This window comes from Taudactylus pleione, unplaced genomic scaffold (genome assembly GCF_031769625.1).
Source record: "Taudactylus pleione unplaced genomic scaffold, aTauple2 ptg000478l, whole genome shotgun sequence".
Taxonomy (NCBI): Eukaryota; Metazoa; Chordata; class Amphibia; order Anura; family Myobatrachidae; genus Taudactylus; species Taudactylus pleione.
In genome coordinates, this window is record NW_028284880.1 from 40,897 (window position 1) to 58,944 (window position 18,048).

At 43.1% G+C, this 18,048-nt stretch overlaps 1 protein-coding gene across 1 annotated transcript in view; it reads left to right on the forward strand.

The window, feature by feature from the left end:
• LOC148503011 (phosphatidylinositol-binding clathrin assembly protein-like) overlaps positions 1 to 4,197 on the forward strand; it is a gene marked incomplete at its 5' end in the record, with an annotated part of 36,177 nt that extends 31,980 nt beyond the window's left edge. The window contains one exon of the mRNA XM_088449017.1: positions 2,656 to 4,197. Coding sequence (XP_088305143.1) covers positions 2,656 to 2,670 — 15 coding nt within the window. The remainder of the gene's footprint in view (positions 1 to 2,655) is intronic.
• Positions 4,198 to 18,048: the final 13,851 nt, after the last annotated feature.

Consider the following 18,048-nt stretch of genomic DNA (forward strand, 5'->3'; position numbering starts at 1 on the left):
GCAGGAATGCTGTATGTGAGTGGGATGGAAGAATAGTGTTACGGAGAGTTAGTGGAATGGAGTGAGTAGGAATGCTGTATGTGGGCGGGATGGAAGAATAGTGTTACTGAGAGTTAGTGGAATGGAGTGAGTAGGAATACTGTATGTGGGTGGGATGGAAGAATAGTGTTACGGAGAGTTAGTGGAATGGAGTGAGTAGGAATGCTGTATGTAGGCGGGATGGAAGAATAGTGTTACGGAGAGTTAGTGGAATGGAGTGAGTAGGAATGCTGTATGTGGGTGGGATGGAAGAATAGTGTTACTGAGAGTTAGTGGAATGGAGTGAGTAGGAATGCTGTATGTAGGCGGGATGGAAGAATAGTGTTACTGAGAGTTAGTGGAATGGAGTGAGTAGGAATCCTGTATGTGGGCGGGATGGATTAATAGTGTTACGGAGAGTTAGTGGAATGGAGTGAGTAGGAATACTGTATGTGGGTGGGATGGAAGAATAGTGTTACGGAGAGTTAGTGGAATGGAGTGAGTAGGAATGCTGTATGTAGGCGGGATGGAAGAATAGTGTTACTGAGAGTTAGTGGAATGGAGTGAGTAGGAATCCTGTATGTGGGCGGGATGGATTAATAGTGTTACGGAGAGTTAGTGGAATGGAGTGAGTAGGAATGCTGTATGTGAGTGGGATGGAAGAATAGTGTTACTTAGATCTGACTTTGTTCTTCTGCTTTGCTGTCATTTTAAACTCTCTCCACCGTTTCTACTTAAAGAATCTCGTGACGTTTTCCATTTCCATCTTCTGTCATTCTCAGACTGGTTTCTCTACCTCTCCTCTCACCCAGTTGTCTGCAGCCTCCAGCCCATCCAGTCAGAGCCCTCACAGAGCACCCGGGAAGGACCCCTATCCACCGCTCTCTTTGCAGGATTTCTTGTAGGACCATTTAGGTATAGTCAGATAAATCCCAGTGACACAGAAAGATATTGTGCCGGGCTATGGGAGCTGGTTACCTATCATTTTATACATTGCTTCCTGTTGTCTACGCCCGAGTCTTGTACTAACTAGCTGAATTCATGGTTAGTTTATTGCTTTAAACAACACTATAAATTATACCAGTGTATATGTCACTCATTCTCAGTGTTGTGTGCATACACACTTGCCAATCTTTCGACCGATGTGTCTGCGTTGACATCACAACTGGGCGGGCATTAAAGGTGTCGCCCAGTTGAGATGGCAGTCACTGACCGGTCCCTGCAGCAAGTATACGGGCGATTGGCGATTCGCCCGTACACACAGCCAGACCTGGCGCTATACAGATTTGTCCACCTACATCTATCCTTCGTGCTCTACAAGTCGCGTTACACGACGAGCGAGCACCGTGCGTCTCGGTCTTTTTGTCCAACTCTTTCCTTTAAAATTCTCGTCAATTGCAAAGTGATGTGAATAGACTGCACAAGCATCTTCTGCTGGTCAAAATGATGTGCGACATGCCTATAGTCTGTGCGACTGCGATTATATCTGCATGGAAAATGCTACGTTACAGTGTCAGTGGCTGTGACATTGTTATATAGTATTTGCCCATCAGTGTGTACCCAGCATAAATTAAATTAACTGCACTAAGCTCATTACTGAACCAGGTTCATGAGGTGGAGATGGCCATTTTACATGGATTTCACTGTCTATTCTAGATTTTCCAGCCAAACGGCTACCTCCACTGTGTCTAGGCAACAGGTAGGCGTATTAAAAAAAAAAAAATAATCTAATAAAATGGTGATTATAGCGCATAAATTTAGCCTTCTGACTCTACAAACTGCATGCTGACTGGCTCAGGCTTTAGGCAGTGATCTATGAAGAATTAAATTAAATCTATTTGGAGGCCTTGAGCAGAGACCAGAGATCTTCTAACATTCACACAGAGCTCCCCTATAAATCTCATCTCTTCCAAATCTATCTTGTCCCAATAGCACTTCTGTAGGAACACCTAAGTCTCTCTAAGTTCTGGGCCTGTCCTGGTTTTCTGAATCTAGAATAAGGGACAATGCGAAATGTACTAGAAAAACACATTTCGTGCTATTTTTTTTTGTTTGTTTGTTTTGTTGCCTTCATTCTGTTCCCTCCTTTTCTCCCTTCACATTTATTGTTACTTTGTGCAGTTATTTTCCTCTGCTGCTTTTGTGGGTACTTCTGTTATGTTCCCCATAGTAATTCTCTCTCTGCTTCTGTGGGTCATGTTGTGCCTGATTAGCACTGAGGTGTGTTTTTGTTCTTTTGCATGCCTAAAAAAGTGTGCATGACACCACGAGCTGTAAAACGGGGGGGGGGGGGACAAATGTTCCTGTAATGCAAGAATCTTTTATACAGGCTTTTGAATTAAAGGATGTGAAATGCGTTGGGAAGAGGTTTGGTCAGTCTCTCACACCTATGGATATCACCTTTCCTGGTACCTCCAGTCCCTGCTGACTGGGACGGATTGGAATTGCATGAAGATAGGCGTACCCCGTAGGACAAATGGTGCGACTTCGTGGTCTTGTGAAACCACCTTCCAGGCATGGTCTGGAGAACTGGGAAATCGGGGATGTGGCATGTCTCAGCCGTGGGATCTGGTTTGGGTAGAGGTCTTGTCATTGACATTGAAGTGAGCTCTTAGTTATGTTCTCTCCGTCTTCCAGATGCAGTTCATGTAACCCAGCTGGACCGTAGCGCCCCTAGAGAAGGCTACGTAACAAAATCCTTACTTCCAGTCAAATTGAAGCTGCTGATGACAAGCTCTACACTTCCACATGAACGGTACAAGATGGAGCTGTTGAGGCCGCCAGCTGTATGGAGGATCTCCCTAGAAGAAAAGTGTAAGGGGACAATCGGGTCCCCCCATTCCTTAGAGTGGAGGGAATACAGTAGATTTCAGAGCAAGTACCGTATTTGGCTGTGCTGTGTGAAGTGAATGGGGGTACGCACATTCGGCTACTATACAGTCTCCCTGGGCACTACACGGGAAAATGGAAACCGCAGCCCATTTCACCTTCCTTTCTCCAAATTTACACCCGTAGACCGCAGTTGAGGTTATCACTTTCTATTACCCCTCCACATTTTGAAATATATAAATATATATATATTCAGTTTGCAGTAGACATTCCTTATGTATTATTTGTATTTATTTATAATTATCTTTACAATTAATGTATCACAACCTTATGAAATATGTATGGATGTATACAGGTTTTTAATTTTTTTTTTTTTTTATACATATATATAATTTTTTTTTTTTAATTTTGAAAAAGTGATTCCATACTAAGGTCTAAGCATTTTATGTAATGCCCGTATGCCGCGTAGTGGGAGAGGGGGCGTGGTACACGTAATTCAGTAGGCCTGGATCTTACAGAGCTGTATTTAATGGACATAAAGAAATAAGTTCCACGTGGCTTTAATCCTGATAATTCCGCTGCGAGAAGTGTGCCCAGGATTCTGCAAGGGGGGTTGGGGAACACTGATTAGGATGAGCACTACATTTTAAATCTAACAATTGGGAGAAAAAAATGAATAAAAATGAAATGTATTGCTTAGGGCTTGGTAGAATATCATTTTACATTTGACATGTTTAATGCCTTTTAAGAAAAAAAGAAAAAAAAAATGATGAATGTGAGGAATTGCTTTCATTGTATAATTTCCTTTTTAAACCTTTGAGGTTTGGGGAGGGGGGGGGTCGGTGTTAAACACATCACTCTGGGGGGGGAGGGGGGGGGATTAAAGTCACAAAGTGCCATAACATGCCATCCATATTGAGTTGCAGTATGGGGGGAGCACAGAGCGGCCAAGGCCACTTCCCCTCCTCCTTTCCATCACGCTGTAACCCATTGCTGACGCAGGTGATGATCATGATGAATAACAGCGCCGCCAAGTCGGACCCTGGTCATGCGACGCCTTACAGCCCACACACACACCCGCGTTCATCGTCATCCTACACCAACCATTGTTTGGCTCTCTGTTTTAGTGAGGATCAAGGAAAATCCCCTGGCGCTGTTGACCAGCGCTTGTTGTGTAAATAAATGAAACTCTGAAGGAGCATCTGAAGGGAAATTGTCAGCGTGAAAGCAATTCTGTACATGTAACGCATACCTGCTGCATTGTCTCTGCAGATTCTATTTTTGTTTCAAATATAAATTGTATGTGATCAGGAACTGGTGGATTTTAAAATAAAATTCAGCTTCAACAGGTCTCTGCAATGGGCGTCTTTTTTTTTTTTTATTCATTCTCAATTTTATGTCTGAGCCAATTCCTATAAAATACCAGCTTATGTTTATGCTGCTCTGCCTTCCTGTGTCTCCCATCCAGTGTAGACTGGAGTTATGCTATATGGTCTGTGAGCGGCACACTCTCCCCCTGTATAATCATGTTATCCGCCCTCTAGTCTGCTTCTCATTCTCTAGTACAGGCCAGGCCAACCTGTGACTCTCCAGCTGTTGAGAAACTACAAGTCCCAACATACCTTGCCACAGTTTTGCTGTTAGGAAATGCTAAATTAGTAGCAGGGAATGATGGGACTTGTAGTTTCACAGCAGCTGGAGAGCTACAGGTTGGCCAGGCCTGCACTAGTGTGTCCCAATTAGCCATTCATTCTCTACATCCTCTCCTCACCCTTCACTGTCATACCAAAGTTATTCTCCATGTGTTTCCAAGGACTTATTGCATAGAATGTAGGTGATCCAACAGGATAGAGAACATAACTTTATCCATATACATAGATTACTGTTGAGACAGTGGGAGAGAGGGCCCTGCATGCAAGAGCTTACATTCTCAAGGAGGGTACATGAAGAGGGCAGTGGAGTTTGGCATTGCAGAGGCAAAAAAGTTGGGAGAAGGGATGGTAGGTTTGGGTGAGGGGATGAGTTTTGAGGATGCTGTGGGGAGGGCTTTGTGTGAGTGAAGTTTACATTTGATTCTGGGTGGCATAGGGAGCCAGTGAAGTGACTGGCAGAGAGGGAAGCTGAGCTACAGTGACCAGAGAGGAGGAGGTTACCAGCAGAGATAGTTTGAAGTGGGGTGAGGCGGTTGTTACAATAGTGTAGGCGAGAGATTGAGAGCTTGTAGTGGGGTTTAGTGGCTGCCAGGGGGTAAGATTGTGGAAATGGCCAGATTGGGAAACGGGCTGGATGTTGGAAGAGACAAAAGGCAAAATCATGGATAACACTCTGGCATCAGGCTTGGGCAACAGCGGAGAGGTACTGGCAGGAAAGGTGTATGTGTGTGGGGACTTGGTGGAGGAAAGAGAACTTTCGTTTTGGAAAGGTTGGGTTTTAGGAAGCGGTGCGCCAACCAGGAGGAGATGGCGGACAGGTGGGTGAGGATAGGACAAGTGAGTAAAGATTTAATTGGAGGCTGGAGGAGCTGCCAGCTCATAGCGGGAGGAGGTGTATAGGGAGCCAAGGAGAGACCTTTGGGATGTGGATAGGAAGGGAGAAAGGAGAAGGGGTGTAGACTAAGTAGGGGTTGGGCAGGTCGCGAGGAAAACCTTGAGATTGCTGTATTAAAAAGGGTTTGTAGGATGTGGGTGTAGTCCACAGTGACGTATACAGCCGTGCGGTCAAGAAGAATCAGTAGAAGTGACTTTTTGGATTTAGCAGAGTAAATTGTCAGAGTAAATCTTCCTTTCCTTTAGTGTGCATGTAACTACTTATAGCACTATATAGCACTAGCTGCTGATTACACATTATACAGTAGGATCACAGTGCGGGAGCAGATTATACATGATGTAACCAGATCCAGTACGCTGTGTTCTTCCCAGGCTGTTTTTTGTGGGTGCACCACCCGGCACTTTGGGTGCCTGCAAGTGGGGACAGTATCTGGGAGCTGCATAAAAAGGATCAGATCCTACAGACTTTGCATAATCAGACGACTGGGCCTCTAATAAGAAGAGGAGAATTAATATATACAATGTTATTTCAAGTTTAAATCATTATAAGATGAGGGTTTAAAACATTTTATTATTGCTATTATTAAGGCCCCCACCCAACTACTTCTTGATGCCACCCGGCTGGAAACATTTTCTGGGTAGAACACTGGTACGTATGGCATACTCACACAATACACCAAGCATACCAGCCGCCTGCCATCCCTGTATATTAAATATATGATAATGCTCATCATGCTTTATAGGTGCCATATAAATCCTGCAATAGTCTCCTAAGGAAGGGAACCCATGTAGCAGCTCTTCCAATCAGGTTTTTATGGTCCATAACATCTAAATTAGGGTGTTTATCATAGAATCTTGTCATGGTCGAATATAGACAGGCCAGTCGCCATTAATCATGTCTGCGTGGGTGATATATCGACATGACAGAATGTCAGCCTAACGTCTGTGGTGGCCCAGCTGTCATTTACCTGTTCCTGGCGGCTTCAGTGTCGTCTTCTAGGCCCCAGCGGTCATGTAACATGCAGTTTCCGTGCTGGTGTCTGAGGTTTGGCATTCCAGTAAGTATTCTGTCCCTGGAACACAAGATTCATCTGGAACTGCCGTGGGATCAGAGGCTGAACGCTGGGACTGACGGTGCAGAGTGCATGGACATTGGCTTGGGAGAATCCGCCTGCAGCGTACTCCGGAGCTGATCGGTGCTCCTCCGAAGTGCTGCGGCAAAGCATTGGCTAGACGCTGCATCTAACTCTGTCACTTGGGGAGTTTTACATCTCTGGACACGGATTACGTGGATCGGAAACCCTCTCTGCTGCCTAGAATACCGGCGCTCGATACATATCAGTGTTTTCCCTGCTGTGTCTAAGAAGAGCGGAGATCTGGTAAGAGACGGCGGCTTGATTGGGAGATCTAGAACGGGATATGGCTGCTGGTAACGTCCCTACCTGACACTGCCTATTGCGGTCTTGATCGTTGCTTCTCCGAGACGCCGCAGCATAGCACAGGCTGGACACTATATCTTTTCTTGCTGCCTTGAGAATTTGATACCTCCGGTCACGCGCTGAGTTGATTGATAGTCCTTCTTGGTACCTATGCTCCCGGTGCCCAGCGCATGTTAACGCTCTCCCGGCTGGATACAAGAAGGGGAGGGGGAGCGGCGGAGGTCCGGTAGCAGACAGTAGCTCTTCAAGGGGTTATATGTGTCTGGATACAGGTACTGATAGCGTTCCTATCTGAAATCACCTACTTAAGGTTTGGGCGGTGAGTGGACACTTACCCTTGGCTGACTTGTCATCTCGAACACGGAATCCTTGTGATATCTATGAATAGAAAGATAAACTAAACTGGTTCTGAATAGTCTTGTTAAGGCGGCTGCCTATAATCCAGGCCTTGATACTAATCTATTGTATTGCATCATACAATTATTAATATTATTGCTAGAGTCAATCAACATCTGTTAAAATTGTCCCCCTGCATTTTTGTGTGTGCTCTCCTCTTTTCACTTGTTCTTTTTCCTCTGCTCCTGAACTACTGTACTATGGATGCATAGAGGTCAAGGTAAATAAGCTCTATAGGAGGGGTATTGCTAATTAGCTTAGGGTTAACTCACATTTTCTCTCAAATTGCATTATATATAACTAGAGCAATACCGAACTTTCTCAGAAATTAACTACCATATTAATCTGACTTGTATATTGGTATAACTCTGATATCATATATAGCTCATATGAGTAGTATTGCTGCCATCTTGTGGCTGAAACGTTAATATATTATATTGACTTTAGTTACCTAAGATATCATGGAGCTTTCGTAGGCTTACGCATACTGTATAGAGGAATGCATCTCATAAGGTCTTTTCAGGAAACCAAAGCATGAATTGGGAATGCAATGCAAATGTTTTTTTGGGTAATATGATACCAACATAGTGGGGATTTATACCTATTTACTCCTGTACCCTAGTCAACCTCATACTGTTTCAGTGCTGTTTAGGAATATTTTGCCTCTTACAATTTCATTTTTTGACCACTAACTTTCCATCTAGAGCGGAATTCTCTGTGGAATTTTTCTTTGATAGGTGATGGACAGATACGTCCGTAAGCCCACTCCGACTATATCTTCCACAGGGTCAAACTCCAAAATGGGCAAGGTAAATAAATCGGCTAAGAATGCTCCTCCTTCTCCATCACATAGTGATACAGCTGAATTGGAGTCTGAGGGAGCTACATCATTAGGCCACCACTCTCAGAATCCCTCGTCAATTATAGAAACAGCTCAGGAAATTTCGAAAATACTGATGCCTTTGATAGATAAAAAATTAGATTCTCTTCAGTCATCATTTGACGCAGCACTTGCAAAGATTGATTCTAACACCTCCAGACTTAGTACTTTAGAACAACGAGTTAGCGACATGGAGGATCAGTCTCATGAATTACAACAAACAGTGAGCACACAATCAGAAAGTGTACAGTTGCTCATGGTCAAAATTGATGACATGGAAAATAGACTTAGGCGCAGTAACTTAAGGTTCATTGGGATACCTGAACAAATAAGTGGCCAAGCCTTGATGCAACTTGTAGTTCATAAAATACCTGAAGCCTTAAATTTATCTGAGAGCCCAATCCTGCCTCATGTAGAAAGAGTGCATAGAATAGGACCAGATAGACCAGGGCCTAATGCCAGATCCAGACCAGTAATAGCAAAGTATCTAGACTATAGAATGAAAGAGAGGATTCTTATTGGATACCGAAAAACATCCACATTGATGATAGATGGCTATAAGGTATTAATATTCCAAGACTTTTCAGCAGCAGTTACACAGAAAAGAAGGGAATTCACTGAGGTTTGCAAATTATTGTATGAGCGTAACACTAAATTTGCATTACTATACCCAGCCAAATTGAGAGTGGAAGATGGAGATCAAACGTTATATTTCACTGATCCTAAGACAGCCAAGACTCATTTTGGTATCGACGTGAACCGAGAAAGATCACCACGTAGATGAAAAAATTGACAGTACTGATGCAGTTCAGAGTATAGTTCTAATTCAGTAATCAATAGGGATATTTACAGGAGTAGATTGTTGTCATTTCTATACTTGATGGAAATTTGCAAGATGATAATTGCTACTTAAAATGTTGTGTTTTATTCACATGAAGAGGCATTCCTCATTTCAATGAGTAGAATATGTTACAAAGTTCTGGTGTACATCACAAGTTGCAGGTGATGAACACCACATGGATATATAGTTGGGAAAATAAAAGAAAACTGAGGAAACGCTGCACAAAATTGTATAATGCCTTTGATTTCAGTTGGTTTATTCTCTTTTACGTTCTTTATTGTTTTGTTTTTGTTGGATTCTCTCTCGTCCTGGGGGATACTGGGATTAAGGGGTTTCATTGCATCAAAAATGACGGTCTCTGTTGGCTGGGACAGAGTTCCGTACATGGCTTCGATAATGTTCATTACATTTTTTATCCCACAACAGGGTATTGGATAAGATATGTCCCTAAACATGAGCACTGGGAATTCTGGGATACATGATGGTAAGTTGAAATTTTTATCATGGAATGTGGGGGGTTTAAATTCCACAATTAAGCGAAAAAGAGTAATTACTCACCTAAAAAAATTTAAAGCAGATATTATGTTTTTGCAAGAAACACATTGGGCAGAGGGTGACTTCTCTACTTTGAAAGCATCCTGGATAGGGGAGTGAGTAAAAGCTGGTTGCGGCAGAAGAGTCAGAGGGGTTGCTATACTATTTCAGAGAAATTTACAGTATACTATCATAAACACCATAGCTGACCCTAATGGTAGGTTTCTAATTACAGATGTGGAAATTTGGGGCTCCCGATATACTCTAGTAAACTTATATGCACCGAATGTTTCACCTCAAGATTTTATCGGACAGATAATGGGTATTTTGGCACAGCGCACTAATTACTCCCTAATAGTTGCAGGAGATTTCAACTCGGTAGAAAATCCATCAATAGATAGACAACCGACCCCACAATCATCTAATTCGGCAGTATGGAGACAATTTCAGTCTCTTAAAGCAAACCATCATATTACAGATGTCTGGAGATTATTAAACCCCACAGATAAATCATACACCTTTTACTCTGCTGTACATAGATCTTGGTCAAGAATTGACTTATTTCTTGTGTCAGACAGCATAGTGTCTAAAATAAAAGATTCCGGGATACATTCAATTTTAATCTCTGATCACGCACCCATTACCATAACATTGACTATACCACAATCAACGGGTGGTCTAAGACACTGGCGATTTCCGTCCTATTTATACAAATCAACTAATTTTAAGGAATATTTACTTACACAGTGGATGAACTATCAGGATGACAACTTAGAAGCGTGGGATACACCAACCATTTTTTGGGGCGCATCTAAAGCTGTAATGCGAGGACGGATTATCGATTTTGTTTCTAAACAACGCAAGGCACAGACAATTGAATATAGATCAATGTCAGAGGCCCTCACTTTAGCTTTACAGAAATATATTGCAGATCCTACTGAGCTAACTAGAGGAACATATGTTCAGGCGAAGCAAATATTAGACACACACCTCCTGTCTCAAGCCAAAAAAGATGTATTATATACTAAGCATAAGTTTTACAGATGGGGGAACAAAGCAGGGAAGTTGCTTGCCAACATGTCCAAATCATGGCGGAAAAGGAATTATATCACAGCCATTAGGGATCCACGCACTAACACCTTACTTACTACCAACGATGATATTGTACAGAAATTCGAGGAATACTATAGGGAATTATATAGAGATCTTTCCTTCAATCAGCTCCAACATGATACTTTAATTACTGAGGATTTATTGCCTCCACTAACTATAGAACAACAAGAGGCACTTTCAGGAGAAGTGACATTAACTGAAGTGTTGTCTGTCATATCAGAACTAAAACTAGGGAAGTCGTCTGGACCAGACGGATTCTCAAATGAATACTACAAACTATTGCAGCAACAGGTGGCTCCGATCCTTAAGGAGTTGTTTAATGATATGATAGATAACAAATCCCCATTTCAATACTTTACAAATACTACTACAGTGTTGATTCCCAAACCACAAAGAGATACACAAAAACTAGACTCGTACAGACCGATCAGTCTATTAAATACGGATGCCAAATTATTGGCCAAAATCATGGCGAATCGTTTGCAAACTATTTTACCTGATATATTAACTCCCCATCAACTGGGATTTGTGAAGGGGCGACATTCGGTCCGTGGGGTCAGAGCGGCAGTGGCGGCAACGTCAGGAATAGCCTCAAGTTCCACTAACACTCTGTTGAGTCTTGATACGTCAAGGGCATTTGACACAGTGTTATGGCCTCACTTATTTAAAATACTACAAATGCGTGGATTTGGGTCAACATTTATTGATTTAATTAAATATTTATATTTATCCCCCATGACGACACTTTTAATAAATGGTCATATTAGCACCCCAATAGAGATGTTCAGGGGTACAAGACAGGGGTGCCCTCTTTCACCCCTTCTATTCGATTTGGCCATAGACCCGTTAATAAGAATATTAGAAAAAGATAGTATTTTTAGGGGGATTAGTATAGGCTCCAGAACGATAAAATTAACAGCATTCGCGGACGATATAATGCTCTACATCGCTAATCCCCATGAAAGTATGATCCACATATTTGAAGTGTTGAAAAGTTTTGAAGAAATTTCAGGATTTGCAGTTAATATAAGTAAATCGGAAGCGCTCTATCTTGGTACGCGTAACACAATACCACACTTACCAGAAAACATATCACTTAGATGGGCTAGTGACAGAATCACGTATCTGGGTATTATACTTCCTAAAAATTTAGCAAATTTATATTCCTTTAACTACAAGCCCATTATAAAAAAAATCTCGGACGAGCTAGAGGGATGGAGGGACCTCTGCTTATCATATATGGGACGTGCATGTCTAATTAAAATGATCTCATTCCCGAGACTAATGTACTTGCTTCAGGCCTTGCCTTTATTTGTTACAGCAAAAGATTTGCAACTTCTGAATAAGATTTTTCGATCTTTTGTTTGGAATGGTAAGTGACCTAAGATAAGCCTCTTGAAATTACAACAATCCAAATTAAATGGGGGGAATAGGCTTTCCAGATATCAAGATATATAATAAAGCAGTTATGTTTCGGTATCTGTCCGATTGGATAAACGAAACAGAAAACTATGCCAACACGTCACTTGAACGAGAGTTTCTTGAACAAAGGGACCTAATTACATTTCTGCATCTTCACGATCAGGAACTTTCGGCCTCTGTGAGGGATAACCCATTATTGTGGAATACGAAACGATTATGGCATCTATTGAGACATGAGGCAGGTCTAAACTCACATAAATCATTACTTCTTCCGTTGGTAAGAAATCCTGATTTTCAAAATGGACAGGCAACATACCCATTTACGCTATGGCAAGTAGGAGGTATACAGAGAATAGGATGTTTGGTGGATAGAGAGGCACATAGGACTCTGACATATAGTGAAGCCTTGGAAAAATATAATACTTTATCAGGATACCCTGTGGCCTTCCTACAGGCAAAACATTATGTTAATTCTGTGATACAGGTGTTTGCAGATAGAGATTGGAACAATCCAATAGATAGCCTTCTTTCCAAACCACCAATTGTGAGGAAAGCCATTTCTAACTGTTATTTGTGTTTTAAAACAAACATGGATCATGCATCCAATACTAGGGGAATGTCACAGTGGGTTCAGAAATTTCCTACGTACACAATAGAAGATTTATTGGCTGCCCTTAATTACTCTTGTAAAACTCTAAATTCAACAATATATGTGGAGATGTTCTTAAACGTTTTCCACAGAGCTTATTTATCACCGCACAGAAGTTACTTAATGGGGCGCACAACTTCTCATTGCTGCTATAGATGTGGGGAAAGCAATGCCGATTTATATCACTGTTTTTGGTCGTGCCCCTTGGTTAGAGGATTCTGGTTACAAATAAAAAGATATGCGGAATCATCAATACTCAATTATGTTCCCTTCATGGCAGAGTGGGCAATCTTTGGCATTATTCCCACAGATATGAGGGCGAGTAAGGGGAGTAGGAGAATGCTCTTAGCAATCAGTGCGGCAGCACGTAAGACGATATTACAAGAGTGGATCTCGTCCACTGCCCCATCTTTTGCATTATTTAAGATAAAATTATTTAATGTTTTTCGAATGGATTGGGTAGAGGTAATATTAGAAAAAGAAATCAAAGTGGAGAAATTTTTCAACACATGGGAATCATTTATATCTACTCTGTCCCTGGAAATGCGACGACAAATTTATAATAGTGTGAAGGATACCTCATGGTACACACTTCAAACCATTGCAAACATCCCTCCAATAGATGTCACTTAGGTCGGTCACTAAACATACTGAATATGGAGGGAATATGGATTCTCCTGGTTTTGGTTGGGGAGGGGACGGGAGAGAGTTTCTTTCTATTTATTTATTTTTCTTTATTTTCTTTAGTTAATGTTCATTATCGACTGTATTTATATGCATATTAAGAATTTCTTATGTACTATGAAAAATTGTGATGTGACTAGGTTGAATAATACAATATACTATTATGAAGTTAGTATTATGTAACATCTGACAGAACAATACGGTCATAAGGTTTATATGATCTCAAAAATCTATGAACATAATGACAATACTATATAATTGTGTTACATTTCTGACGTATTTAAGTGTATTGTTTTGATATGATTGAAATTCTTGAATGTGAAATTGTGCAGTGTTTCAATAAAAATTGTTTTGAAAAAAAAAAGTATTCTGTCCCTAACACTCCCCCTAGTGCCTAAACCTAACCTCTAACCCCCCCCCCCCCCTCCACTGCAGCCTAATCTCCCCCTAGTCCTAACCACCCCCCATCCCCACAGCCTGATCCTAACCCCCCTCCCCTGGAGCCTAATCCTAACCTCCCCCTAGTGCAGTGTTGGCTAACCTTGACACTCCAGCTGTTATGGAACTACATAACCCAGCATGCACTGCTACAGTTTTGCTATTAGGGCATGCTAAAACTGGCAGGGCATGCTGGGATATATAGTTCCACAACAGCTGGAGTGTCAAGGTTAGCCAACACTGCCCTAGTGCCTAACCCTAACCACCCCCCATCCCCACAGCCTGATCCTTACCTCCCCCCCACCCTGCAGCCTAATCCTAACCTCCCCCTAGTGCCTAACCACCCCCCATCCCCACAGCCTGATCCTTACCCCCCCACCCTGCAGCCTAATCCTAACCTCCCCCTAGTGCCTAACCACCCCCCATCCCCACAGCCTGATCCTTACCCCCCCCACCCTGCAGCCTAATCCTAACCTCCCCCTAGTACCTAACCACCCCCCATCCCCACAGCCTGATCCTTACCCCCCCCCCACCCTGCAGCCTAATCCTAACCTCCCCCTAGTGCCTAACCACCCCCCATCCCCACAGCCTGATCCTAACCTCCTCCCCACCCCTGCAGCTTAATCCTAACCTATTGTATTTTACTATATGTAATTATGAAGTCACGTGACTATTTCTAATCAAATGTAATCTGGATTTCAGCAGAGTTCATTCAAGGAACATTCAATAGATTTTCACAGCACAACTTAATCAATAAAAGATATCTCGGGCAGAAATAACAATGTCATTGTTGCTTTGTGTCCAGCCCAGAAGATGTATCACCTTGGTTTCATATTGTATTATACCGGAGTTGTTCATCTGAATTAATTTATAGTTCTCATGGTGCGTACACACGTAGCGATCAGCCAGCGATACGATATCACTGGCTGATCGTTATGCACCCTCCCTGGTGTGCTGGGTGATTGATATATCGATCATCCAGCAAACCACCTATTACCGACTACTATATAGCAACCCGCAATCAACGATCGCGGGTCCGTATAGTAACTTGCTCGATATCGAGCAAGTTGACCGGCATGCACGGCCGATGGACGATATCGCTCTCGTCCATACGTGGCCGCGCATCTCTGGCCGATGGTAAGTTGGTAGGGTCATTTTATATGAGCAATTTGTACGATGTCGAAATTGTTCTTTTAAATCGCTACGTGTTCACGTGCCATCAGTTTTTTTTTTTCAAGTACATGTATTTGGGTCCCTTCTCCCATATATCGGGGCTGCGTTGCTTACTTGCTACATTGTTGCTTGGTGGTTGAGGTATAATTCTCACATTGGTATTTAAGGCGGCAGTCATAACACAATGCACCTGGAAGTTTAAGCGCCAGTTTTATGTTACTTTAATCCTAACATTCTGATGATGACGACCTTCAACTATCGACATTTTGGTGTCAACATAGTTAATGTTAATCTTGTGGTGTCAACGTGGCCAATGCCAAGTGACTAATTTTGTGGAACCTCCCCACCCGGAAATAGAAGTTTTGGGGCGATTACTGGAAGAGTTAAGCATTCTTAGGATGTATGAAGGGGGTTCTGCAGAATATATCCGATATCTGCCGTTTCCAACCGCAATAGCAGCCCCAGTAGGGTTCTAAGGGGCACGAAATGGTCACACCAAAGCTTGGCTGGGAAACTATTTCTACGCATTTTTACCAGAGAGGATTCCTTTGGATCCCTTCCCATCAGCTCGGGAACTGGGCTTGTGCCATACGCTCACCGGGTCTGAACAGGGAAGCAAAGTGTTAGCGGTAACTATCAATGCTTTCTAGCCCTTCACCAGGGCAGGTTCTTTGATAAATGCGTGCAGGAATTGAGATGGAGCGTAATCGCATCAAATCCGGAGTATGAGAGGCCGCCTTACCTTCCAGGTCACGCCTAACATTCCCAAATAAATCACTTCTAGCAGATAAGTTCTATCTTGATGAAGAAAGCCTGATCTTTCCTTCCTGCCCACCCTACATGTATAGTGGTGCCCAATCGCTGTGTTCCTGCCCATTGGGCTTGCTGCTACGTTCTTCTGTCATCTCACCAAATGGTTATCCGCCAGATCGGAGCAGCTATCTGACCAGTGGGGTTCTTTATTTTACACTGGACCTACAGCTAGCAACAAGTTACCAGGACTCCAGTGACTTACAGTGCAATGCGGGACACGGACTTGGGTTTATACACATTGCTGCATTAGTGATCATAACACTCCAATAAGCAGCAAAGGAGTCAGCAATCAAGTGTTAGGTGGCCTTGTGGGGAGTAAGGAGAAGCACATGAGGGAAGAGGGCCCTGCTCATTAGAGCTTACATTCTAAAGGGGGAGGGGCAGACAAACGGGTGACACAGATGGGGTAGACGGGGAGGAAAGAGCCTGTAGTAGTGGGTTAGGATGAGAGCTGTATAACTCCCCTGACCCTGGTGTGATGAGGCTGCTCAGCACTAGCTTATAACTGCCCACCGTCTTCACAACGATGTTGTACATTTAGCAATGACTATACACACACACACACACACACGGCCACATACACGACTCCAGCAATAATTTGTACTTGACCTCGTGAAACCTAGGTGACCCTTACTGTATGTCGCAGAGGCTAATAGATCTTTCCAGCTAATTGAGTTCCTTAGAAGCTTCTTGGGGTCGGCTCACAGCCCACTGCAACTTAGTTACCCTATGGGGCAAATCCAGAGTTCTCCACAGGTGATCGTATCTCGCATGTTTTCACGCTGCGCATTCTCAGGTGCCTAGCGTGCGTCGCGTCTACGGGCGAATAGAATTCCTGATTAAATGCTAATAAACATCATAGCAGTCCAATGATTTGTTGGTACTTTCCCTGGGGTTTGCTTCTGTGTGTGTGAACCTATACTACAAACATTGTATTCACAACTTACAGTAACGCCAGCTACGCGATATGTAGCCCGCCGATCTGTCGACGGGACCCTGCATCGGCAAGTGTATACACACCTGCACAATGCTGGGCGTGACGACCCGATGTAAGATGCCATGATGCAATCGGCAGAATGGCATTGTACACGATATCTTCTGACTGACCGTGCAGCACGACCAACTAGAGAAGATATCGCATGCAACCACGGAAGCGCACAAATTGGGCATACACATTTAATATGCCTGATTTGACGTTCCGATTTGCCAGGGCACAACAAAACGGGCCATTATCGTTCTAGTCTGTACCCACCGTTACTGGTATATTGATGGTGCCTAATAATGGTTTGTGGCTTTTCCACTGTGAACTTTAAGTTGAATAAATGGTAATAGGAGGCTATTATTGGAACGCTGTTCTCGCTACTCTGGACCTGTTTGACTAGATGTGGTGTCTGCAATGCCCCATTTAACAGCTGCAGGAATTAGACACTTTAATTACACAAAGCACAGCCTCAGCTCCCTAGTGTGCAGGCCAGATGTAAAGGAGGTCCGAGGCACTGCGCAATGAAGTAAATTGGGAGTGCGTGCCTCAGAGCGAATAACTGATGTGCTCCACAGTGAACTTAAATGACCCCTCCCCCCACTACCACCACCTGAAGTAATTGCCTACTGTGATACAGATGGTCCAGACCTTCTCTGACGCTGACCACTCTCTGCCCCCTGGGAAATGACACCCACAGGGCTGTATTCAATTGGAAGAGAAAAGTCTGTTTCGCCGATGACGTAATTTTCGCAGATTTCACTTTTCCCCGTATTCAGGTAGTCTGACTTTTTGCCGGTGCGAAAAGTTTGCGCCTTGTAACCAGCAGAAAATGTTCGCCAATGAAGACCCAGGGTTTCGGGGTGCAATGTTGCTGGAACCACCCTGCACCCATTGGACATCCCCCCCCCCCCACTGACGTTAACTGCGTCAAAAAATGTAAAGAAAACCCCCCACAAAGGACACCCCAAAAAAACACTTTGAAAAAGTGGGGAAAAAAAAATTCAAAAACTAGCGAAATAAACTGGGGGGTCCCCAAGTATGCCCCAGGGTTTTGTTTTGTTTTTTAACTGATTGCTGAAGGTGCCTTTTTAGCGCTTTTTAATTCTTCACTTTAGCCAATTAAAAACATGCTTGCACCCATTTTCATGTACCCCAAATTTGATTTTGATTTGAAAAAGTATCGCACAGAAAAGTTGTGAAGACGGCGAAAAGTCCGGCAACAGTGTAACCGGCAGAGGACCTACCTAAGCCTGCAGTAAGTGAATTCAACCAATCTCCTTAATAACAAGTG